The 26,383-nt window shown below is 42.8% G+C and overlaps 1 protein-coding gene across 1 annotated transcript; it reads right to left on the reverse strand.

Moving 5' to 3' along the window:
* Positions 1-369: 369 nt before the first annotated feature.
* LOC138753948 (dickkopf-related protein 4-like) lies at positions 370-26,153 on the reverse strand. Its single transcript, XM_069917573.1, has 4 exons — positions 25,943-26,153; positions 24,138-24,288; positions 14,218-14,385; positions 370-2,242 (listed from the first exon to the last, which is right to left on the reverse strand). The coding sequence occupies exons 1-4, from the start codon at positions 26,057-26,059 to the stop codon at positions 1,989-1,991; spliced, it is 690 nt and encodes a 229-aa protein (XP_069773674.1). The 5' UTR covers positions 26,060-26,153; the 3' UTR covers positions 370-1,988.
* Between the last annotated feature and the right edge of the window lie 230 nt (positions 26,154-26,383).

A 26,383-nucleotide genomic window follows, 5' to 3' on the forward strand; every position in this document is an offset into this window, starting at 1 on the left:
TGATTTTATATGTCTTCTTTGAATGTGGAAAGTGTTGGAAATAGCAACAACATCATGAAAAATAGTACAAAATTAATGGATTTAACAAAATACAATTTCTGAAACAGATTACTGTGTTTAGTAATGTATAACTGGGAGGGAGCACAACTGACATTTTACAGGACATTCCGAGCCCCAACCACTGATTGTTCAACTTATCAGAGTTACAGCCTGTACACCTCTACAATGGCTCTTAATCAGTTGTTTCAAGCCTAACCACTTGCAAGTGTGGTTGTCTGCAGCTGGTGGTGTGTTGTATAGGTTATGGGTCAAATGTGTGCTTCAGTTAAAATTTTAATTACAAGATGACACAGGGCAGGCTGCCAAAGATCTTGATTAATTGAAATTTTTATTGTCCAACATAGAAAGTATCTGAGATAGAAGGAAGACATTCGCTACAATATATTGATCCTGAACAAAAAGAGCCACACAAGTTGATCAGTAGCCTGCAGGTCATTAGCTGTACATGTACCCATCAAACATTCATTATAGAGCTGGCAAAAAAAAACTTTGCTTGGCAAGGGGCTGGTGGGTTGAATTTTTATTAAAAAAAGCTGTTTAAAATAATGGGATAATTTTTAATGTTTTAGTGGAGTCTTTTCAAGTTCAAGTAGTTATTTGTTTATTTCTGTAGAATTTTCAAAATTGTGTTGATTGTAACCTGATAATTTACTGGAGTTATCTATAGACTTCTATGCAGTTTATTTTGCATGTAACAGTTTGAGAAACTTTCAATACAGAAAAGGGCCTTGAAAGTGGGAAGAAATACTTCTGTTATTCAGAAATTACAAAACTTTCTTGAGGTGGAATTATTACAAGATTTTCTGGGAGTAATAATGAATTGGTACAAGTTTGAAATATAGACTTCTGATTTTTGGCCAAGGTTTAATTTTACACAATACTGGGACTGCACTTATGACTGAGGATTGATTATGTCATGCCCAACAAGGAATTGGTCCCTGGACAAAATTATGTATGTTCAGAGTTTTTCACTCCCTGTAATCCCATAACAGACCCTGGGACATTAACGTGTGATACTTTTGCAAAGATCAGAATCCCCCATCGAGTTCTGGCTGCTTTGAGATGGATAGAATCCAGCAAAACTTGCCACATGGTCTTGCTATGTTTGCACATAAGTAATGGGCACTAAACGTATCACTATATTATAGCCGTTTTATAATCTGTATTTTATATAATCTCATTGTACAGTTGCTGCAGTTTCAAGAATGCAAACCTTTTTTGTTATTGAACTATGTATTTTTTTTGTAATTTGTGGCCTGCATTGCTTTTGATACAGTTGCTATTTAAAAAAACTTTGAAAACATTGAATACGTCAAGAGAAAACAGCCCTAAATGTCCATAATCTCTTTCTCATCTCCTTTCCGAAAGTGTATCCAAATGGCTAGTAAACTGGCTCTTTTATTTAGTGTACTGGGGATATGGACAGCTTTAATCCTTTATAATTGTCCCTCAGGGAACTTTGCCTAAAAAGCTATTAACTATTATGTTATAAACAAAAGCAGGTCTTTGGAGTAAAGAGAAAATGCTGCTAGCACTGGGTTTGTGAAATAATGCAGGCCACAAACGTCTGAAAGATTCAGATTATTGCTTCACCCATAGATCCTTCATTTGGACTGTCAAAGGGTTCCATGAGTTCCAGCACTAATTGCCTGCCAATTATCCTTGAAACTGCTGCTTTCAGGGACACCGTCGTTGGGCATCAGATACTTTAATTCATGAGTTAATTTAATATAATCTCCCAATGTGACACATAATGCTGAAATTAAGTGTTACACCTCAGGGCATGTTGTAAAAAATTGTGCCATTTTATGCACAGGTTTGGCATTTTTGGCCGTTTAATTGTTTAGGTAGTTTTATTCTGACTGATGCAGTATCTAGTCCTGTTAGTTTGTGACGTAGTTACAGCAAATGTTCAAACTTGGACCCCTCTAGATACGTTGGCAAACCCGCAGCCTGGAGTTGCCTTGAGAGGAGTCTTGGTTTTGGTTACGGCAGGCTAATCCTGGTCCACAGGCACATCGCTGGAAGATCTCTGGCCCCTGGGGACCCTCCTTCCTCCCCCGTTTCGAGCAGACTTGACCCTCTTTTAGGACAGGCCGACAGATCTTCGACCAGAAGTGCCGGGCACAACACAATTCAGAGGAGCAATCTGATGTTCGCAAACAAGTTTCTCCTTCCAGCCCTGCAAGGTAGAGAGTACTTTTGAACATGAGCATTTCTTTTAATATCTGCATATAAACAGCTTTAACTCTTGGGTAAAAACACACGCTGGAGAAACTCAGCAGGTCAAACAGTGTACTTCATATAGGAAAGATAAAGATGTATAACAAACATTTCAGGCTTGAGAGGTATGAGAAAGGTATGAGAAAAATGGGGCAGGCACCCGAACAGAAATCTTGGGTAAATGACGACCGTTTCATCACATGGACCTGCAGCACATGCTGAACATTTTCCCAAACCTCCCCATACTGTAAAGCCTGTACATCCACATTAAATCCAGTTTTTAGATTTGGTTATAGAATTGTGTATCAATGGCAGTGTTTGCAAAATATTGCTTGATACACCTGATGGTTGACACATTGTTTGAATTTGGCTAAAAAACTCTGTGTTGAGTATATTTTGTTGATCGCATTTAAACTGTACACAAGACAAAATGTCTTTCAGTTCTCCCAAATGACACTTTGAAGCCAACATTTTCAGTGATATTTTACAATTTCTGCTATAATTTTGAGAGATAGATTTTCATTGTTAATGAAAGCCCTTTCAATTGAGCAATCTGCTTCGTGTCTGACCTGAAGTATTACCTCTGTTTCTCTCCCCTAACCTACTCAGCATCTCCAACATTTTTATTTTCACTTGGAAGGGAAACTGACAATGTCAGTGCCAAACTTCATTTACATGGGGTTAAAGTGGTTCCTGCTGTAATAAATTTCAAACTGTTCTGGAGAAACTGGAAATCCCATTTCCAACAAAGCAGAACGAAAGAGAGGAAATCTAACAGTCACACATCAACCAGAGGACTACTTCCCCTGGGACTGGGTTCCCACTTATTCATGACAACCTCAATGAACTAAAATGAGCTAAGTGAACAAATAGTGATTTTTAGAGCAAAGCAAAAGGCTCTTCAGGTAATTGGGAGACACACAGGAGACTGCAGTTGCTGGGAGCAGCATCAGTGGGTGGAAAAGAACAGTCAGTGTTTCAGGTCAGAACTCTTCACTGACAGTGAAAGGTTCTGGTCCAAAATGTTGACCATTCTTTTTGTCCCATTGATGATGCTCGAACTGTTGCGTACCTTCAGTGAACTGTGCATCAATTTTTCATTGCACGATGGGAAGATGAGAGGTCTGGAACGTCAACTCTGAATCTATATTGCCTTTTCCATTCTCCACTACTCATAATGGCATTGGTTTCCACCTTAACTGGTCACTGTACTAAATGGTACTGACACAACATTTAAATCTTATTGGTAAACAAATAGAAATTAAGAGGTGGACTTTCTAAAACCAGTTCCCTATTCCAAATGCTCAATCTTTGTGTAAGCCATGTAAATAACCATCCATTTACTCTTTGACCAAATAAAATACTGAAACACTAACCTATCTTTTAAAAACTAGTGGAGGCAGGGGCCAAGATTATAAAGAGAGCAGAGGACTAATGGAAACTTTGAAAGTGGAACTATGGGGGGTGGGGGGGGGGGGTGGGAATTGAAAACTGGCTTGTTATTTGATGCACTTCATTACAACATCTTAAACTGTTTTATTTGTTAAATTTAGACACACAGCTCAGTAACAGGCCCTTCCAGCCCACGAACCTGTGCTGCCCAAGTACCCCAATTAAATTACAACCCCTGCATGTGTTTGAGGCTGGGAGAAAAACTGGAACACCCAGAGGAAACCCCCACGGAGAGAACGTACAAACTCCTTAAAGACAGCACCAGATTCAAACCTGGGTTGTGGGCTCTGTTACACTATTAACTGTTGACCCATAAGGCTGCTCTAGTCAGAACACTGAGGCCTGTATTCAGCTATACTCTTTCAATGCGGACTGTGCATTAAAATCTTCCAGGACCTGCTGCCACTGAGGCGTCTCCAGGCTGGGAAGATCAAAGAGGGAGGGAGATAGCGGCTTCCATTGGATCCAACCTGGGATTCAGGCAGGCTGGCAGCATGCTATGCCAATTCCCAGCAAAGGTCCACACTCACTGTGGCTCTCGGGTGCAGTTCTAAGACTTGTGACTTGCACGGAAAGCTTCATTGCTTGTTCAAGCTCTCGAAAGCAAACTCGACACACACATAGGGTGCTAATGGAAGGCAGAGATTTGTCCTTGTCACAAGTACTGTAACTCTATATATAGTGCCAGCTCGTTCTTGGAACATATCCTGAGAACCCTGCAGGAATCTGTGGACATCCTGATGCAGGGTCTTGACCCAAAATGTCAATTACTCCTCTCCCTCCACAATTGCTGCTTGATCACCAGAGATCTACCAGCAGTTTCATTTTTTTAGGACCAATTATAGTGATATGTGGCTAAAATCAATTAATTTGATATGGTTTTGGGTTCAATCCAGGCTGCTGTAGCCTCAATGACTGATTGACAATATATTTACCCATTAGCTGAATTAAAATGTAGTGGTCAACCTGTGCTGAATTTGCTGCCTTCACTGCTATCCAAATCCATTTTAGATCAGAATTTTTCATTCCTTTTTTTTTAAATTTAAGTTGTCTGCTCAAATACTGAGTTAACAGAAATTTTGTTCAATAAATCGTCAGGAAGCTCACAGCCAGTGTGTTTGGTCCCCACCACTGACATCAGGTCCACTGCTAAAATCAGAGGTTGACTTTTTTGGGGAAAGGTTTTAGAGAATGATACATTTTGCAGAAGGAGCTCACCAAGTCCATGTTTATCACAACCACCACATGCTCCTCAGTTGTACTGCAACCCTTTTGCACATTTGACCATCCTGTCGATTTCTTTGTTCAAAAAGTGCAGCAAGAAAGTCTGCAGGCGCTGCGATGGTAGTAAAAACACACAGAAATGCCAGAGGAACTCAGATGGTCTCCTGGCATCCATCAGCGGTAAAGGATGTATTACCGATGTTCCAGGCCTGAGTCCTTCTTCAAGGTATAAGCAAAAAACAGGAAGGCATCAGAATAAAGAATGGAGAGAGAAAGGCAGAAATTTGTGGGGGGGGGGGGGGGTGCGGTGGAAAGAGTCCAGACCAACAGCCAAAAGGACTTAATTGGATATAATAAGGGGAAAAGTGAGAATTGATTTTTGGCTTGGTGAAAAGAGACAGGGGGGAAAGGGGAGAGAGGGAGAGACAGAGCTGGGGATGTGTGGTTTTAACAGAAACTGGAGACCAAAGGGCTGAACTTAATAACTGGGCCATTACATTTATAGTTATTTTTAAAATTTAGACATGCAATACGGTGACGGGCCCTTCCGTCCTACGAGCCTATGCCCTCCAAACACATGAATTAATTTAGAATTCCTGAATGTTTTTGAAGGGTGGGAAGAAACCCACACAGACACAGGGAGACATACAAACTCCTTGCAGACAGCGTTGGGTTAAACCTGAGTCGTCGGCATTGTTATAGTGTTGCTCTAACTATCTCAGCCTACTTTGAAGTCCAAATCATTTACAAATACTGTACCAAGGAACCTCGCTCTGAGGGATCTATCTCACTCGGCCTTTGAGCAGGAGATTTTAAACTGGCGCACCTGGGTAATCCTCTTGGGACCCAGGTGTGTTTAATGGGTCTAGGGTGCTCCCAGCATCTTTTAACCTGCAGGGGGATCCCACCCCCGTGATGACGCGGTGAGTGACGCAACACCCACTCACCAGATGAAATGAAGTAAAAGATTTTAACCTTATTCCCCTTGAGAAGCACGTTTAAACCACGTTATAATATCCCCTTTCCTGACCTGCACTGCTGAGTTCTTCCTCTACATTTGAACTTGGCACCAACATGCTACCCAGTGACACACGCACGCAAGCGCTGGCGTCACTGGAATAATCGGGTCGGCCATTTTTGTTTTCAAGCCGCCGGTGGACGAGAACTAAAGTTTAATTGGGTTCCCTGATTACCTCCGAGGTAGGGTAGGGACCTGTTTGATTTTGGAGCCCGCTGACTGGGTCGGATCCTTTCAAGCTGTCTTATGAGTGGGGCGATAACCAAGCAAATTAACCCCATTTTACAAGGCAGCTTGAAAACACCCAGCATCTCCAACTATTGTCAACCTTGCTGTCTTCCACTGAGCTAACATTCTCTCAATTAATCATTTTCCTACAAGTTATGAAACTCCCAAGCTTTTCTTTGTCAAAACCTTCAAGTAATTTTGCTGAACTTTGACCTTATTAGAGGACATAAACTCAGTTTTCAAAACCTTAAATGTTTGCAGTTGCTCTAAAATAAAATTCCTTTGGAAACTTGCATAAGTTTTGGATATTTTTTGGACATACAACACAGTAACAACCCCTTTCGGCCCACGAACCCATACCACCCAATTACACTCAATTGACCTCCAACCCCCGCATGTTTTGAAGGGTGGGTGGAAACCAGAATATCTGTTGGAAAACCCATGCAGATACAGGGAGAGCATACAAACTCCTTGCAGACAGCACCGATTTGAACCTGGCATGGTAATATCGTTGCGCTAACTGCTATGTGCCATGGTGCTGCCCAAGTAATAGGACCAGCAACAAGAGAAGGCTAGTTCACCTCCCCCCCAAGTTTAAATTACAGCATGGTAATGAGCCATTTCGGCCCATGAGTCCGTGTCGCCCAATTTACACCCAATCAACCTACACCCCCAGTACGTTTCGAACGGAGGGAGAAAACTGGAGCCCCTGGGGAAAACTATCACATACACGGGGAGAACATACAAACTCCTTACAGACAACGCGGGATTCAAACCCCAGTCGCTGGTGCTGTAAAGGCACTGTGCTAACCACTACACCAATCAGGCCATCCGCACACCACAATTTGCCAGGATCCTGCCTAATCCAACACTATCCCCCCCTCCCCCCCAACACCCTTATAGACCAAATATCAGTCACTTCTTGTTTAGTGTTTTCTATGACTCAGCTCTGGGTGAAGGGATCCCAGAGTCATAAACTCTTGAAAAGAACCCCCTCCTCCATCCAAGTCGTTAAATCATCGAAGCCCTGTCACTGGTCCCTATGGCACCCCATTAATTACTAACTGCCAATCTGAAAATGGCCCATCCATGTTTTTGTTTGTTAGCCTTTCTCCTACTACATGACTCCAAACTCTATGCACTCTTTATCTTGTTGGGTAAGTGACACTGTGCCAATGACATTTAGAAATTCAAATACACAGCATCTGTTTTTTCTCCGTTGTCCACCCCCCTCCCCTCAAAGAACTCCAGAAAACTTCCCAAACATTTTTCTTTCACGAAACAATCTGCCATGAACCATGAACCTTGAGAATTTGCTACCATGTGCAGTCATGGAGGCCAGGCCGCTGGGCATATTTAACCCAGAGATTGATAGGTATTTGAATAGTCAGGGTATCAAAGAACATGGGGAGGAAGCAGGGAAGTGGGGCTGAGTAGGAGAATGGATCAGCTCACGATGGAACGGCGGAGCAGACTTGATGAGCTGAATCTGCTCCTATAGCTTATGGTGTATATATAATATATGGCAACATGCCTTAATAATGGATTCCAGCATTTTCCTAACGACAGATGTTAGATTTGTTGAGCCTATACTGTTTTTCCTCTTTCCTGTCTTTCTTAAATAGGGGTACAGGTTTAGAACCCTTTATCCGAAATGCATGGGACCAGAAGTGTTTTGGATTTTTTCAGATTTTGGAGACCATTTAAAAAATGCCCTCATTCATTAAGACGTAAAGACACATACACTCACATTACAATACAAATATTTACATATGCACAAACTAATTGAAGTGGGCATACTACGTCTCGTTCTCTGATCGGGATTTCTGAACTCTATTACGTACCTGATTTTCCCATCAGCTGCAAACCCTCCTGAAATGATGGTTGGTTTTAACCAATATATTCAACATGCCTGCAGTTTCTTTGATTACAGGAGGGTTTTGGAGGTTCTGTGGCTGAGAATACTCTGGACACCAGTGAGGGGATTTTGGACCATAAGGGAATGGAGGGATGGGGTTCCGCAAGAAAGTTGTTCTCACTTCCCACTTCTGTTTCTTCAAATGATGTCTGTTTTATTCACCTTAAGCCGTACTTATTTGGAATGCTGAAACCGCGTTAAATTAGATGGGCAATCCTTGTCAAAATAATCAAATGTTGTTGGCCACAGGGAAAAATTAAACAAACTTTTCCTAGCATAATTTAAATGAAGATAATGTAGGGTAATGAGATAATATTACAGTTTATTCCAAAAGCCGTCCATTGGGAAAACTAAAAAAGCTGATTCCAAATAGGAATGTGGAAATGGGAGTGTGCAACGAGCTTCTAACTGAAGAGGTAAATGCGGGCTCAATTTTAAGAAGAACTTGGACAGGTACATGGATGGGAGAGCTATGGTTCTATATAACCTGTAGGATACTAAACTATTTAGGGTTGGGTAATTAAGCCACAGAGTCAAACAAATTGGAATGAGTAATTCATGCACGAATTGTACCAAGTGTTGTGCCAATTGATACATGGCCATACACAGATTTTGCTTTAGTATGTGTAATTGGACAGACCGTTTTTCAAATTTGATTTTACATGTATTGCTGCTATTTTTACGAGCTACTACTTGGTTAGATTCAACTAATGAAGTTGAAAGTGTGTTTCATTGCAGAACTTAATGTGGTCAGTGTTAGCCCTCATGTCAATGAGGTAATTTTTAAATTCTTCATTTTAAAAATGTACATTTTAATATAGAACACAGTAACAGGCCCTTTCAGCCCATGAGCCCCGTACTATCCAATTACGCCCAATTGACCTTCAACTCCCAGTACATTTTGAAAGGTGGGAGGAAACGGAGCCCCCGGGGTAAACTCACGCAGACACAGGGAGAACGTACAAACTCTTTACAGACAGCGTGGGATTCGAACTCTGGTCCTGATTGCTGGCGCTGTCCGGTTAAATTGCTCTAAAAATATCTTCAACTTTATATTCTAGTTAGAGCTGCCTGCAGCAATGAATTCCTCAACACTTAATGAAGAATATTCAAAGTGTGATAGTTGTTGAGCTATCATTAAAAAAAATTGGATTCTTCTCAAACAACTACAGTTAACATTCACCCTGGGATTGTGGCCAAATTTGTCTGAAGCCTGCTGGGGAGGTGTTTTAAAATGATCTTTGTGCTGAGCTCAAGTTCTTCAATTCTGTGCATCAGTTAAGCTGGTATTGGAGGAATCCTGTCAAAATGTAATGGCTCAGCATTGGCAAACTGCCCCTGCTCTGGAGACCTGCTTGTTATTGCATTGAGGATACACAATGAATTTTTGATGACCTTTTCAACCTTCAGTTTGTTCAGCAAAAAAATAACTTCCTTATTCCTCCAACAAAGAAGAAAGTTGGTTGCTGCAAGAATTTCATTGAGGGTTTTTTTTTATTTCTAGAGCTGAGTTTAATGAATAGCAACACAATTCTGTTTCCATTCCTTTTGTTTTGCCCGTGGCGAAGTGCCTGCGATCTCCCAGTGGCCAGCCATTTCATTTCCCCATCCCATATCTGTCGATGGTCTCATTGCACTGCCAGACTGAGACCACCCTCAAATTGGAGGAACAACACCTCATCTTCCATCTGGGCACCAACCAGATGGCGTTAACATAGACATCTCCAGTTTCTATTAACCCCACCGCCGCCAATCTTTGTCCCCATCTCCTTTTCTCTAGTTCGATCTCTCTTTCTTCCCTCTGTCTCCTTTCACAGAAACAAAATCATCTTTCCTCTTATCATATCCAATTAATATCTTTTGTCTGTAGGTCTGGACTCCTCCCTCTCCCGTTCTTCCCCCTTTCTCTCCCCACTCTTTATTCAGACACCTGCCTGCTTTATACTTCTACTTTTGCTTTAGGCCCGGAACATTGGTAATATATCTTCACCTCCTGTGGACCCTGCGAGACCGGCCGAGTACCTCCAGCATCTCTGTGGAAGAAGGACTCAGGCCCAAAATGTCGGTAATATATCTTCACCTCCTGTGGACGCTGCGAGACCAGATGAGTTCCTCCAGCATTTCTGTGGAAGAAGGGCTCGGACCCGAAACGTCGGTAATATATCTTCACCTCCTGTGGACGCTGAGAGTCCGGCTGAGTTCTTCCAGCATCTCTGTGGAAGAAGGACTCAGGCCCGAAATGTCAGTAATATATCTTCACCTCCTGTGGACGCTGCGAGACTGGCTGAGTTCCTCTGGCATCTCTGTGGAAGAAGGACTCAGGCCCAAAACGTCGGTGATATATCTTTACCTCCTGTGGACGCTGTGTGACCGGCTGAATTCCTCCAGCAATTATACTACAATCACAGTGTCTGTAGGCTTCGGCTTGTAATTCTACTATATTTTCTATATGTCTGTCTTGTACTGAGTTGCTGTTGCCCTGTCAACCGGATGCCATTAATATCAACTTCTTTGGCTTTGTTAAACACCACCCCCCACCCCCCCCCCCCCCCCACCTCTGTCTTTTTTCTGTTTCCTTTCGCACAAACATGATAAACTCCTACCTTGCGGGAACTGTCTGAATTCTGAGATTTCCTGCTTCTGACTCATTCTGCTTATTTCTTGACCAAGGGCTCAGGCCTGAAACATTGGCAATATACTCATATGGGCGCCTCAAGACCGGCTAAGTTCCTCCAGCGTTATTGGTGTGTTTTTACTGCAATCACTGCATCTGCAGACTTCAGTGTTTCACTCCCCCTCATAAATGCTGCTCTCTAAGCGGTGGTTCTCAACCTTTTTCTTTCCACTCACATCCCACTTTAAGTAGTCCCTGTGCCAATAGTGCTCCCTGATTAATAAGGGATTGCTTAAGGTGATTTTTCAGTTAAATGCCATAAAGAAATAGGAAATTTTTTTTTACATACTACATGGGAATGTTCAAAATTAAGATCCTTTTGGACAGAACTGGGTTTATTTTTGGAAGGAGTTACAAAAGTTAAGTTTCCGCAAGATCCCAATTTTTTTAACTTGGAAATATTTTTGACACAGAATTAAAATTGAATAATTATCAAAAAGTATTTGTTAAAATAATCCTAGCAGTAGCTAGAAAATGTGTGGCGGTAACTTGGAAATCAGATGTGTATTGGGGAATGGCCAGACTGAAATAGAGAGCTGGATAAGATAGAAAAGATTACATATAATTCACATAACAAATTTGAAATTTTTGGAAAAAAATTTTGGGGATCATGTTTACAAATTGTAGGAATTAAGTTGTAATCGCCCAACCTGAACCTTCTGACTTCTAAAATCGAGAAAATGAAGATATTCTGGCGGTCCCTCATGGGGCCTCATAAAATGAAGGATGAATGAGGCGATCCAGCAGGCTGCACGAGGCCCCCAACGCTGTCCTCAAATTGGCCACAACTAAAGGAAACTAACTGGCCTATCAGAGAAAGCAGATCACAAAACCACCAGAGGGCTTTGACTACGCCCCTCAGCCTGAGAATAAAAGCAGGGCTGTGAACCCAATAAAGGGCAGTGTTAACTACACTCAACTGGGGTTCATGTCATTCTTTCTGGGAACAGCGTATTCTTTCTGAGCTAACCTGCATACAGCTATAACCTCTCTTGTGTTATAGGCTCCACAGAGCCACAGCTTGTAGCAGCTAGTTACAGTAGGTTAGATTTTATTCGATAATTTTAATGTTTTTGTAAATACTATCCAGATGTTTTCTTTCATTTTTTTTCCTTCATTTCTAGGGTTGTTGAGGGGAGGGGGTAGGATGGAGGGGGAATTTAAAAAAATCACTATGTATTAATTTTCCATTTTTTCCAAACAAGAAATTTATGTACATTTTTTTAAGCGCATATGTGAAATTAAATAAAATTTTCAAAGGGGTTGCTTAAGATGGTGTGTGAGTGGAAAGAAAACGGTTGAGAACCACTGGCAAAAATTGATCCTTCCCATGATTTTGAATAATGGAAACATATTCCTGATCTGGCAGACCACCTTCTGATCCATAAAATACTTGGCACCACTAATCTCCACACAATTAAATCCAAAGTATGCGTTAAATAGTACTATAAACCTTTAACTACTGATGTAATAAATTTCATGGAGAGAAGAACTAATTCATGTGCTTAATTACAGATTATCCCAGGCAGAGCAGTGACATATTTTGATGGTTGAAAAGTAGTCTTGGTGTCAATATCAATAGTGTCTTCAAACTCCTAAAATGTATAATCCAAGTTAAGACTGAGATGATATGTTGCTGCGTTGATGGAGATTCTACATTTTTGAATGAAATATTAATGACCGTTGAACTAAATATAAATTCTGTCAATATGCAAAGTTGATTGGCACTGTTGGAAAATCGGGGATTTATTTTGTTTACCTGGCCAACATTACCAAAACAAGTGACCTGTTCATTGTATTATTAGAGTCTGTCAGGTCTTGTTTCAGGGAATTTGTTTTTGCAACTCTCTATGTCGAGGCAATGGCTTCATTGCCTTTAAAACTGTCCGACTGGGCAATATCCATCTTGTAAATGTGGCATTTTTCTTGACAAAATTATACTTCATTTGAGGAACTACGCCAGTTTCTTTTATTACTGTAAATATCAAGGATCCACTTAGTGATATTATCATGTGGTTACTAGTTCTTTGTTTCATCATGGTTTTAAAATGGGTTCATTGAATTAGTTTTACAATAGAAGAGGTCATATAACGGAATCAAATTATAGGATCGAAAGGTAAAATTTCAACTAAGACACCGTTATATCAGAATCAGATAATCCCATTTTCTTTGAATAAGCCTTATTTGAAAGATTGGGAATTAAAAGGCGTGATTCTAGTGGAGGACCGTTTTGAAGTAGGTTTATTTCTTTCTTTTTAATAGATTTAGTGAGAAGTTCAATATATTACCAAACACTTTATTTGCTTATTATCAATTGTTAGAAAGTTAGTATTACCTGGACAAACAAAATTTGAGAAACTAATTGTTGGTAAGGGAAAAAAGAGATTTGTCTCAGAAATGTATGTGTTATTACAGGAAAAGATGACGAAGGTTGATATATTTAAAATGAAAGATAAATGGGAAAAGGGCCTATCTATTCCTATATCTGTAGAGGAGTGGTCTGATATGTGGGTTGATAGCATTATGAAGTTAATTAATGTACGATATAGTTTGGTTAATTATAATTTTTTTCATCAGTTATATTTAACCCCTGAAAAATTGAAAAAATATGGATTTCGTGTATCAGATTTGTGTTTTCGGTCTGGTGAACAGACAGATACTTTTTTACATTCAGTATGGGAATGTACAAAAGTCACCCTTTTGGGAAAAAATAAATTTTTGTGAGATTTATTCAAGATAGATCTATATGTTGATCCATGGGCATGTTTATTGGGATAAATGAATACAATTATGACAGGTTTACAATTGGAGAAACCTCAAATTCCATTTATACATTTAGGATTGGCAGTAGCTAGAAAATGTATAGCAGTCACTTGGAAAAATGATGTTCAACTGAGTATACAAAGATGGCATAATGAAATTCAATCATGTATTCATTTGGAAAAGGTCATTTATGATTTGCAGAATAATTATTCTTTTTTTGTTAAAATGTGGAGTTTGTATTTGGAGTGTATGGGTTTGGATGTTAAGTAAAAGTTTTTATTTATAACAAAAGATGTCAAAAGATGGCAAACCAAACAGCAACCTGTTAAAACCCGGTATCATTGTGAAGTTCTGAAGGGGGGTGGGGGGGGGGGTGGTGGGTAGTAGGAGGCTGTTTTACATGAGTATATTGTATGGTTTTTTTTTGTAAAATTCTTAAATAAAATAAAGAGGAGGGCACATAATCAATGATCAAGTCACCTGCTTCTCCTGAGTGGGATTAGAGTATACAGCAATGCTACTAATCTAGGGTCAAGTCCCATATTTTCCACAAATATATGATTATGAATGCCCTCTGGATAATTCAAGTGTTGAAATGGAGCAAAGATAGGTAAATGTACGTACAGAACGGGTGGAAGAGACGGCCCCAAACATTACCTTTCCCTGTCTGTCGACTGCTGAGCCTTTCCCATTGCTTCTTTTGCCGCGATTCCTTCGTTTTCTGGCTGTTGAGTTTTTTGGCCTTCTTGCCACCCTTTGTGTTGCGCGATTCCCCGGACTTTGGCAGATTCTCCACAGCCTGCCCTTCCGATACCGTGCACACATCTGTAAAATGAAGAACAAAACATGCGTCCGTCAGAAATCGGTCCTCCCAGCACTGAAAGTCTCTCACTTTCTCCAGGGAACAATCTTCTCAACTAATTTCGCTTCATTATTGTGAATTGGGTGGGAAGGCTTTTAAAACATACTTTTATTATGTGACAGTTAACAGCAGTGGATATAGATTTACGCAGAACGCAGCTGTATAAAAGCATTGCCTTGGGGGGAGTTGAGATTGAGTGGAGGGATTGAAGATTAAAGGCATGTATCATGTAGATTTCTAATGAAGGTGAATACAGTTAAAGATTCTTAATTTATATGGAACTCAACTTCACAAGAGGAGATGGGCTTTTTTCCTCAGGTACATAACTAGGTTTGGCACAACATTTGCTTTGAATAATTAGAAGTGTTTTCTTGTAATCATTTACAGGAAGATCTTGTGTGTGTTTAACTATCAGGACAGATTTTTTTTCACATGGTGATGATGTTTTGTAGAACCACTTCTCGACATGTCTGAAAGCAGCTGTCCTCTTCAGTCACAACCCCACGTTAATGGCAAGGGTCATAATTATGGTCGTTGCTCACCCAAATTTTCCCTTCTTGTTCCTCTGAGGTTCCTAATAACTTGGTCTATTCTTCCTGTCTGTACAAGATCTAATCTCCTTCTCTAAATTATAGTTTCGAGAATTTCAAATTATCCAGCCTCTCAACACCCTCAAACCTTTCTTCTTCCAACAATTCCCCCCCACTCCCTTCCCCCTCCCAAGCCTAAATGGTTCCTTGTCCCATTGAACTCTCTCTGTCTCTCTCTCTCCTCTCTCTCCTCTCTCTCCTCTCTCTCCTCTCTCTCCTCTCTCTCCTCTCTCCTCTCTCTCCTCTCTCTCCTCTCTCTCCTCTCTCTCCTCTCTCTCCTCTCTCTCCTCTCTCTCCTCTCTCTCCTCTCTCTCTCTCTCCACAGACGCTAACCAACCTCCTGAGCGGATCCAGCATTTTTCTGTTTTTATTTCAGGTTTCCTGCATCTGCAGATTTGCTTTTTGAAGGCGTGGCACCCACTGTTCCTGCTGCTATCTTGCTGTACCTCTTCAGAATAGGGAGTATTCAGCCCTTCAGTGCTCCTGGCATTTATGTAGATGACAGACAATCTGAATGGGGTGGGATTTACTTCATAATCACCAGGAGTAACTTTGGTTTTGTCTGCCTCTTTTATATTTAGATTTCAGACTTATTGTCAGAGTACGTACGTGGCATCACGTACAACCCTGAGATTCTTTTGCCTGTGGGAGAAATACCATTTAGTGGTAGTGCAAACAAAGAAATGTAACTGGATAATGAAATGTAAACAAACTGTGTAATACAGAGAGAATAATGAAAAAAAAAATCACATAATGTATACATGTAAGCAAATGAAATGAAAACAAACTGACTGTGCAATACAGAGAGAGAGAAAAAAATCAGTAAAATGCAAAAATGAGAGTCCTTAAATGAGTCCCTGATTGAGTTTGTCGTTAAGGAGTCTGATGGTGGAGGGGCAGCAGCTGGTCCTGAACCTGGTGGGGTGAGTCTTGTGGCCCCGATACCTCTTTCCTGATGGCAGCAGCGAGCACAGAGCCAGAGTTGGGTGGTGCGGATCCTTGACGTTGTGGGTTTAATGAGTAAAGGGATGAGATGGGAAGTCGGTGGGACAAAAGGTCAAAGTTAGAGGATGTGTCTGGTTGGAAGGGGTTAGAGCATGAATGGATCGGAAGGCAGGGCCAAGGAGTTTGTGCTTGTGTGACACAGAGGATAGGGTCAGTGAGAATGGGACTGGTGTGTGAATGTAAAGGGAGCAGATCTTGCAGTAGAATAGGGGCCAGGATCATTCAGAATTTCAGCAGAATGGAGTTGATATTGATAAGGAGCATTTCATCACAAGTCTCACAGTTAGTATTTTCAACTGTGCTCTTGCCTGCCATCCAAATTTTGAAGCAAGTCAAATAATTTTATCCAGATTTTGAAATGGCAAGATTCTGAATGCAAAGCTCCTAAGGGAATCATGAATTCAGTGGAGATGGAGAAGTGAGCAATGATCTAAACAAGATGTAATGCAGAATGACAGAACAGTACAGCACAGGGACAGGCCATTAAGCCCCCCACAATGGAGCTGACAACAATGTCAAATTAAACGAATCCTGTCTGCCTGCATGTGATCTATATCCTTCCGTGTTGCATCTCCGTCTGCTCTGGGGACCCTGGAGTGGGACACCCTGCAAAAGCTAGTGGACATAGGCCAGGACATCAGAGGAAAAACCCACCCCACCATCGAGAACATCTACAGGAGACTCTGCTGTTGGAGAGCAGCAGCAATCATCAAGGATCCCCACCACCCAAGCACACACTCTGTTCTCGCTGCTGCCATCAGGAAAGAGGTATCGGTGCCACAAGACTTGCACCCCCAGGTTCAGGAACAGCTGCTACCCTTCCACTGTCAGACTCCTCAACACAAACTCAATCAGGGATTCACTTAAGGACTATTTTGCATGTTATTTTTTTCTCTCTCTGTATTGCAGTCAGTTGGTTTGCATTTTTTTAAAAATTTGTTTACATGTGAAAGTTGAGTACAGTTTTTTGCACTTCCAATAAATGGTAATTCTGGCGCGCCTGTGGGGAAAAGAATTTTAGGATTATATGTGACGTCATGGATGTACTCTGAGAAAAAAATCTGAAATGTTCATTGCTTGTTACAGCACCAGCGACCCAGGTTCAAATCCCGCACTGCCTGTAAGGAGTTTGAATGTTCTCCCTGTGTCTGCGTGAGTTTTCTCTGTGGGCTCTGGTTTCCTCCCACCCTTCAAAATGTACCAGGGGTTGTAGGTTCATTAGGTGTAATTGGGCGGCCAAGGAGTTTGTGGGCTCGTGGGCCGAAATGGCCTGTTACTGTGCTGCATTTCTAAATTTAAATTTAAAATTTAAATAAAAAAAGAATTTAAATTTGTCTCAAAGCTTCTAAAATATCACCTTTGCTTTGAAAATATCTGTTTCCGCACTTCTCCTGCTCCCCTATTCCAGGCACTCACTACTGTGTGTTTTAATAAAACAATTGCCCAGCACATCTCCTTTAAAGCTTAAAACATAGGAGCAGAAAAAGTCTATTCAGCCCATCGAGTCTGCCTCGCCATTCAGTCATGAGCTGACAATGTAAAGGTTCCATTATTGGAATGTAATATTACATTTCAGAATGTAACATACAGGATGAAATTCTTTAACTTTTGTCGACCGTATGGCAGACAGAGTCGCCACTTTGTCCAGTGCCCTTCACAGAAACCTGCAGTACCTGGTGTTCTTCGGCGGTCTCCTCTCCAAGTACTGACCAGGCCTGAGCCTGCTTAGCTTCTGAAATCAGACCATCTCAGGCATATTCAGGCTATTAGATGCTGATCTCTCCAACACCTTGTTTCTAAATTTTACCAACAGATTGGCAACAAATTCTGAAACAACCTGCAAGTGGAATACCAGCTTTCAACTGACTCTCCAGTTTCTGCTAGCCCAATCCCTGGGGTCGACTATTACATGGTATTGACAATTACATGAGTATATACGGTGAATCAGATATTTTTGGATTAAGGGTTTTTACAAACCTTTTCTCTCTGGTGACAAGGCTAGTGAAACCCCAGTTGAGCTACCCGATGTGTTAGTACTTTCCTACTTCCAAATTTCACCTTCCTTGAAAACACTTCAATACTTAATGGTACACAGTGGGGGCCAATCGTACACCTGGACAAGTGCCAGGAAATTTCAACCAGAGTAATCCCATCCTTGTGTCTTATCCATCTGCTCCTTAATCCAAAAACCAGGATCCAGCAGCGGCATTTCCAGTTCATTCCAAGGCCCAAGCTACGATGAGTTTGTTCAGACCTCACACCTTTGCATTTACCCCTGCTTTATCTTGGAGTGTACACAAAGTCACGGACTAACTGAATAGCCCTAGAATGGAATGGTTTCAGCTGCGGATTGGACGAAAGTTTCTTACTGTTTATGCAGAAAGATGTTGTTTCTTCAATTGGTGGTAAAATGCGTTTCTCATCTAAAAATAATGGCAGTGCAGGCGCTGGTGTGGACTGGCAGAGAGCAGAGTCTCAGTGCTCCACCGCGGGGTCCAACCATCCCGTTTGGCTGGATCGAATTTCCAGACATGCTAGGTGGTTCCCAACCTTTTACTTTCCACTCACATACCACTTTAAGTATTACCCATGCCCTAGGTGCTCTGTGATTAATAAGGGATTGCTTAAGGTGGTATGTGGGTGGAAAGACAAAGTTTGAAAACCACTGTTTTAATCATTCCAAATTGATTCGTTATGTGCACAGTTTCATAACTCCAAAGGAAATGGGCCAATGCCAATTTTTCTCAAGCAAAATATTTCAATAATAATTGGGACTAGAGCAGTGATTCTCAGCCTTCCTTTCCTACTCACATACCACCTTAAACAATCACTTACTAATCACAGAACACTTATGGCATAGGGAATACTTAAAGTGGTTTGTGAGTGGAAAGTAAAAGGTTGGGAACCACTAAAGGTTTATTTTAAAATCCCGTGATGGAGGGATTTTAATATAATCTTGAATTATAATGGGTGGAACCGAATTGGTGGGGGGAGTAAATGCATGCACTTCTGTCAATGAGCACCCAGAGAGCATAACTCCAAATGCCAAAGATCAGGTCTGAAATTGCCAAGCACTCCTTGAATCTGCAGAGCAATCTCCAAACCTAAAAGCACCCACCTGTGCTCTCAGAACTCTCAGCCCTGAATGAGATACTTTTGTCTTTCAATACTCTGATCCTCTGCTGTGTCCAAACGCCAGTTTAAAGGCGAATGAAACGCGAAGGTCTGCAGACGCTGTGATTGCAGTAAAAATGCTGGAGGAACTCAGCTGGTCTCGCAGGACCCCATGTCTCAGGCCCAAAACATCGGTGACATGTCTTTACCTCCAGCATTTCCTAGTTCACTTCAGAACTTCTTTACAATAATGTTAATTGGGTACATCCAAAGCCCTCTCATCACTGCATTAGAAAGTTAAAGGTTCAAGTCACACTCCAGTAACCCAGGCTCACATTTCAGGGCCTTACACGCTACCCCTGGGTGAGACATCAGATCATCACATTTTATCCTAAAAAATATCTCTGACTCCCATTCATACTCTCTCTGAGTCCCTACAAATACTTAGCCCTCAGCTAACATCAGTAAAACAATTAAGAGCAGGAATGATGGCCCAGCAGATGCCAGTCCCGGCTCTTTGAAAATCAATCCACTTCTCAATTCACTGCCTCACTCCTCTTGGCCTTTCCAATGTATTCTTTACGTGTCTGTCCAATTCCATTTTTAATTGCTTAACCAACTTCCCTCCATCTGTAGACACAGGGAGATGCATATCCACTGACTTAAGCACATTATTTTAAATACATCCCCAAGCACCTACTTGATTTATCCTCTCCACCCACGCCTCGGTGGACTCGCCTACAGAGTCACTATGAGTGGAGCCTACGGTGAAAGGCTCCAGCCCAAAACATTGGTTGCCTTTGCGAAATAAAGGACCGGCTGAGTTTCTCCAGCATTGTACTTCAACCTCGGTGTCCACAGACTGTCCCATTTTATTTTGATTCCCTCCCCCTATATGTGTTTGAATCTTCCCACCTTGCAGGTTAAACTGATTGTCCCTTCTGATCTTATTCCTCTTTCTGAACAATGTTCTTTCTGTGACCTTTGCATCCTGTGGCTCTCTGGTACCAAGGAGAATTAAAAGCTTGTGGGAAAACATTCTGTGATCTCCACCCCAATTTCCTAAGCAACCCCAGGTGCATCCATTAAGACCCATTTTCTTTGTGTTTTTCCAGTGTGCAACTTGGCTGAAATGTTTCCCTTCATTACACAAATGCTTAAATATTTTTAAGTTAGATATACAGCATGGAAACAGGCCCTTTCGGCCCATGAATCTGTGCAATTGCACCCAATTAACCTACAACCACCCCACCCCCCCACCCCAGTACATCTCGAACGGTGGGAAAATGGAAACCCCCCCCTCCAGGGAAAACCGACACAGACACAAGAACATTCAACCTTCTTACAGTCAGCGCGGGATTTGAACCCAAATCTCAATTGTTGGGTCTGTAACAGTGTTGCGCTAACCTTTGGCTTCAAAGAAATTGAAATGGTTGATGCAGTCGATTGTATTGGTCAGGCATTATCAGAATATTTGTGTTTCATTAAATCCTTGGCCTGAAATATTAATTCTGATCAAACTGTGACACAAAGTTGTGCTATGCAATGATCTGACTATTTCCGAGGTCAGTGGAACTGACGATCAATATGGCCAGAAGGCAGTCTCTTCGTGGTTCAATTAGCTTCTCGTTTTCCAAAGTTAGATAGAACATGAATACTCTGGAGCTCCTCTGGGAGTTACTGTCAGTCTTGTGTTGTGATATTTTTCCTCTATTGAATTATGTGTGTTGCCCGCGAACAGTTTTCAATTCAATAGTGGCCGTGAGATCTTTGCTGGAACAACTGCCTCCCCTGCAGCAGTACCATTCTCTTTATATCAAAGTTACTTTCTCACTTGCAACGGTTCAGTGATCTCTACTCTAGTTACTCCCTGTGGCCAATCTATTCTATATTGTCAAAGTGCTTCCAACGACTTTGGTGGCTGTTTAAAATGATAATCTCCCATTGACTCTAATTAGTCTATTGTTGGATGAACAAGGGACAGTCATCGCACAATAATGACATTCATTATTGGCCAAGTATTTTGTCTGATGAGCTCTTCTTTTGAGGATCTCGGGAGGGCGCAAGAAGCAGACTCGGGACTTGCTTCCATTCCATATCTCATTAGGTGGGCAGGACACCTGCCATCTGACGGGGTAGTTTGGGTAATGATGCATTTTGGAAAGTGTCTGTGGAAACTGTTGGTGGTACAGTACGTTTTCCCCATAACCAAAAAGTTCAATTATTCAAACTTTTAAAAAAAATGGCAGCAACATGACGCTACAAGTTGAAAATATTTTTTCCACCTGACATGTTTATGTGGGGCTTTGACGCGCACTGTTAGCACTGCTTTGAATCCAACAGAGATCTTGTGCATTGTACAATGGCAAAAAAAAGTTCTGCAGAGAACACTCAATGTCAGTGAAAAGGAGGAAGCATTTATGTAGGTTTTAGGTAAAAATGAAACGTTGAAAAGCCAGCCATTATTTTTTGTGCTTTAACTGCTAGTATAAGCATTTTGCTGATGCATCTGGGCTGCTTAAAGCCATTATTCGGTTACCTGCAAAATCCAGTTAACCAAAAAAACCTCCAGTTCCAAGCTTTTCGGATACAAAGAACGTACCATATCAGAATATTGCCTGGTATAGAGGGTTTGGGTTACAGTCGGACAAATATTGGTTCTGCTGAGATGCTAGACCAGCTCAATCCAATGCCAAAACCAATACTATGAAGGGTGTCTTATTCCACTCAGAAGAAGGTGTATTCGATTTGTCAGTTCCCTGAGCTGATAAGGATGAACATTTCCTGTCCTCTTATTCACTTTAAATTGGTGTTCAAATCATTTAAAACATTTTTATACACCACGGTAACAGGTCCTGAGCCCGAACTGCCCAGTTGACTACAGCCAAGGTATGGTTTGAATGGAGGGAGGAAACCGGAGACATGGGGAAAACACACGCAGACACAGGGAGAATGTACAAACTCCTTACCGACAGTACAGGATTTGAACCCCAGTCCCATTTGGTGGTGCTGTAACAGCATTGCGCTAACGTAAAGCACGAACGCAGTCATCTACTACCACAGATTTTGCAGTCAGATGTCCCGGATTTGGGAACATCGCATGTGTCAGCATACCCGCAGTGCAGTGGGATGGGCTCGTCCTGGGTGATTGATCATCCTGACCCCCCGATTCTCCCCTGCCAATGTTGTCCAAGAGGGCCCTGATTCCCCACGTCCCAAGCTTCATATTGAGAGTGGTATCTGACCATGTGTGATTCAAAGCACTGAGCAACTGACTCTGCACTAAAGTGGCAGATTGGACCTGGCCGAGCAAGGGATCCAAGGCAACTGGAGATGAGGTTCTACCACATGGACACACTCACTCACACTTGGAGGTGGTTGTCAACACAGGCTGACCTAGATGGTTTTCATGACCCGCCCAATCTCAATCCCCCCCTATCCCTCTAAATGTGCCAGCAGAAAAGTCAGGAGTGAGGCCTGGTCCATTCTAATGTGCCTTCTGTGGTGATAAACCAAGAGCCTACTGCAGGGGGCGGCCTGTGTACCTGTGGGGTGATACACCACTAGCCTACTGCAGGGGGCGGCCTGTGTACCTGTGGGGTGATACACCACTAGCCTACTGCAGGGGGCGGCCTGTGTACCTGTGGGGTGATACACCACTAGCCTACTGCAGGGGGCAACCTGTGTACCTGTGGGGTGATACACCACTAGCCTACTGCAGGGGGCGGCCTGTGTACCTGTTGGGTGATACACCACTAGCCTACTGCAGGGGGCGGCCTGTGTACCTGTGGGGTGATACACCACTAGCCTACTGCAGGGGGCGGCCTGTGTACCTTCAGGAAGATCACCAGAGGACAGACCCCACCTGGCCGGCTGTCAACCTGAATGGACCAAGCTCCACCAGACTATAAGCCACATCCGCCCCCTCAAGGTCAGTCACACGTAGTTACAGCTAACTACAGCAGAGACTTTAAGTAGAATGAAGCCTGTTCAGTCTTTGAATCTTGTGTTTGTTTACTGTTACTACAGTGCATCACACCTTCCAATCCAAACAAATCACTAATGGCCTCAGTGAGGAAGCTCTGCATTTTTATAGCACCTTTGGCTGACCCAGAGTGCATTCCTAGCCAGTGCTACAATTTTTGTATCGAAAAGATGTACAGAAGCTCACAGGTGTCAGCCTGCAGAAACGGGAAAACCTGCCAGTTGTTACCCACAGTGTTAATTGACTCTCTCCACAGATGTGCCTGGGCTGCGGAATGTTTTCTGGGTTTGCATGCATCATTTATGTTGAGGAGGTGCTATCTTCCACATTTTCCACGGGCTCAATTAAAAGGCTAGGCTTCCCAGCGCCCACAAAAGCGTAGGGATTTATCAGGGACTGGTGTGTCCTGGATGCAAACACCTCCAAAGATCTGTCCTAGAGCCTCCACGTGGATGCAATCACAAAGAAGGCTCGCCAGTGGCTATACTTTGTGAGGAGTTTTTGAGGAGATTTGGTCTGTCTTGAAAACTTCTACAAATGTACCGTGCAGACAATTCTGGCTGGTTCCATCCCTGTCTGGTATGGAGGTGCCAATGCACAGGACAGGAAAAGAACTCCAGAGAGTTGTTAGCTCGGCCTGCAACATCACAGGCACCAGACTTAACGTCTACAAGAGCTTGTGTGTTAAGAAAGCAGCCTCTATCCTCAAGGACCCCCACCACCCAGTCCACTCCCTCTTCACTCTGCTACCATCAGGGAAAAGGTACAGGAGCTTAAGAATGAGCACTCATCAACACAAGGATGGCTTCTTCCCTGCTGCCATCAGATTCCTGAATAATCAGTGGACCTCAGACCCTGCCTGGCTTTGTCTTTTTCTTGCACTAATTTATTTATTTTGAAATGCAGTTTATAGAAATGTTTGCCCTGTGATGCTGCTACAAAACAACACATTTTGTGGCATGTTCATGACTTTAACAGACCGAACAACACCGCCCAGTTGTTGCAGTCGCTGGGTTCTTACCATTGAGACAGTGGCTTCCCCTGCAGCACATCGCATCCCGGTGGCACCGCTTCCTTGTCCCTCGACAAGGAGTACAGATGGGTTCCTCACGCCGAGAAGCAAAGCAGAATTTCCCAGGGCCACAGTCAGTGTCAGCCAAGCACTGGGGCTCCTGAAAAATCAAACAAAGACAGTCAAAGGCACAACCTTTCCATATCCCCCCCCCCCACCCCCCACCGCCCCACATCCACCCCCATCTCTCACTTTCCCTCGTAGTGAACCAGAACTGGTTTTTGATTGAAGTCTTGATCCTCCTGCTGTAACAACTGTTTCTGAACAGACAACCCTTCTCTTTTGGGATGGAGAATGGTTTGTGGTTAGAACTAATATACCTGGACAATGAAGATTTTGGTTCCTGAACACTGGAATATTTTGGGCTGCTGATCACAAAAATCACCTTAGAATTTTCATATCATGTTCCTTTTTTTTTAAGAATATAACCTATTTTGTAATTTCCTGTCACATTTTAAGTCCACTTCAAGCTTTCAAAACCAAGAAGCGCCACATGTCATTCACACTTGGACTCCTTCCCTGCTGATCTTGGTGCAGTCAGTGATGAACATGGGGAAAGGTTTCACCAAGACAGTCGGACCAGGGATAAGCGGTATCAGGGCAACTGGAATCCATCAATGCCGGCCGAATGTTGTTGGACACTGACACGAGAGGCGCCAGATACCGAGAGCAAACAAAAATCAGCGGCAAAACACTTTTAGGTCAGTTGAATGAACAAAATATGTCAGCACTGTTACGCGATTAAACACGCTAAATTCACTAAAAGTTCAGTTAATGTTTCTCCAACTTCCTACATGATGCAGCAAATCTGAAATTATCTTTGTGTTCAGCTTGAAGTTGTCTATCAGAATCCCCCATTTTGTTTTCAAGAAGCAAACCTTTTGGGAGGGGGGGAAATTGTTGTCCAGTGATATTGGTTTGGGTCATCATTAGGGGTATGTTGATGCAGATTGAATTGGGAAGAGCAAGCCCTTGTCAGGACCCTTTCCCCCCCTCTTTTCAATGGCCTAACAGTGGTTCTCAACCTTTTTCTTGCCTCTCACATCCCACTTTAAGTAATCCCTGTGCCATCGGTGCTCTGTGATTAGTAAGGGATTGCTTAAGGTGGGATGTGAGTGGAAAGAAAAAGTTTGAAAACCACTGTTTTAATCATACCTCATTGACTCCTCCAAAGGTGATGGGCCAATGCCAATTTTTCTCAAGCAAAATATTTCAGTAACAATTGGGTCTAGAGAAGTGATTCTCAACCTTCCCTTCTCACTCACATCCCACCTTAAGCAATCCCTTACTAATCACAGAGCATAAGTGGAAAGAACAAGTTTGAAAACCACTGACCAATCTATTTAAAGCGTCCTTATTATGAACTGAGTATTCCAGCACTTTCGCTCAGTGATGGGCTATACAGTCCTTCGGCCCATCTTGTCGGTGCCCGCCACCTGATGCGCACCTGTACTGGTTGAGTCGGTGTCTAGTTTGTCTAGACGACCATAGCAGGGCAAGTGTCCAGGCGAAAACTCTGCTGCCGACCTGGCTCACACCCTGGAAGCGAGAGGCTGGGCTGCTGGCCGCTGCCCACAGTGTCAGCCCGGTTTCCCAGCGCGGATGGATGGGTGGATGGATGGATGGGTGGGTGGATGGATGGATGGGTGGATGCGCCCCTCCCCCCTCACTGTCACCGAGAGCCCGAACCCTCTCCCCGCAACTTGCTTCATCTGGATCCAGGGGCAACGGTCGATGGCGAAGCCCACACTCACCTGATGCGCGGGGCCGAGCCCAATTTCGGCCGAACTCTTGATGGTGTTTGAGTCCAGGACCAACGCACTGGTGCGGGAGTAAAAGCAGAACAGGAGCAGCGGCAGGACACAACTCATGGTCGGGTCGGTGTGGACAGACAGCAAGGCGGCTGGAAACGTCTCTGGGCTCTCTCTCTCTCTTTCTTCCCCCTCTTTTTTCTCTTCCCCTCCCCCTTTTCTCTCCCCCCTTTTCTCTCCCCCCCAATTTGCCTCTTCCCCTTCTCTCTCTCTCTCTCTCTTTCCCTCTTTCCCTTTTTCTCTCCCTCCCCTCTTTCTCCCCCCCTCTCTCCCCCTTTATTCCCCCCCTCTCTCCCCCTTTATTCCCCCTTCTCTCTCTCTTTCTCTCCCTTCCCCTTTCTCTCCCTTCCCCTTTCTCTCCCTTCCCCTTTCTCTCCCTTCCCC

The sequence above is a fragment of the Narcine bancroftii genome, chromosome 2 (assembly GCF_036971445.1).
Source record: "Narcine bancroftii isolate sNarBan1 chromosome 2, sNarBan1.hap1, whole genome shotgun sequence".
Classification (NCBI taxonomy): domain Eukaryota; kingdom Metazoa; phylum Chordata; class Chondrichthyes; order Torpediniformes; family Narcinidae; genus Narcine; species Narcine bancroftii.

Bases quoted from the DNA above. Each gene is read 5' to 3' on its own strand.
- LOC138753948 (XM_069917573.1), bottom strand. From the start codon at position 26,059: ATGAGTTGTGTCCTGCCGCTGCTCCTGTTCTGCTTTTACTCCCGCACC. The intron at 24,289-25,942 runs GTGAGTGTGGGC...TTGATTTTTCAG, and splicing joins GGCTCGGCCCCGCGCATCAG to GAGCCCCAGTGCTTGGCTGA. The intron at 2,243-14,217 runs GTAATGTTTGGG...TCTACCTTGCAG, and splicing joins CAGTCGACAGACAGGGAAAG to GGCTGGAAGGAGAAACTTGT.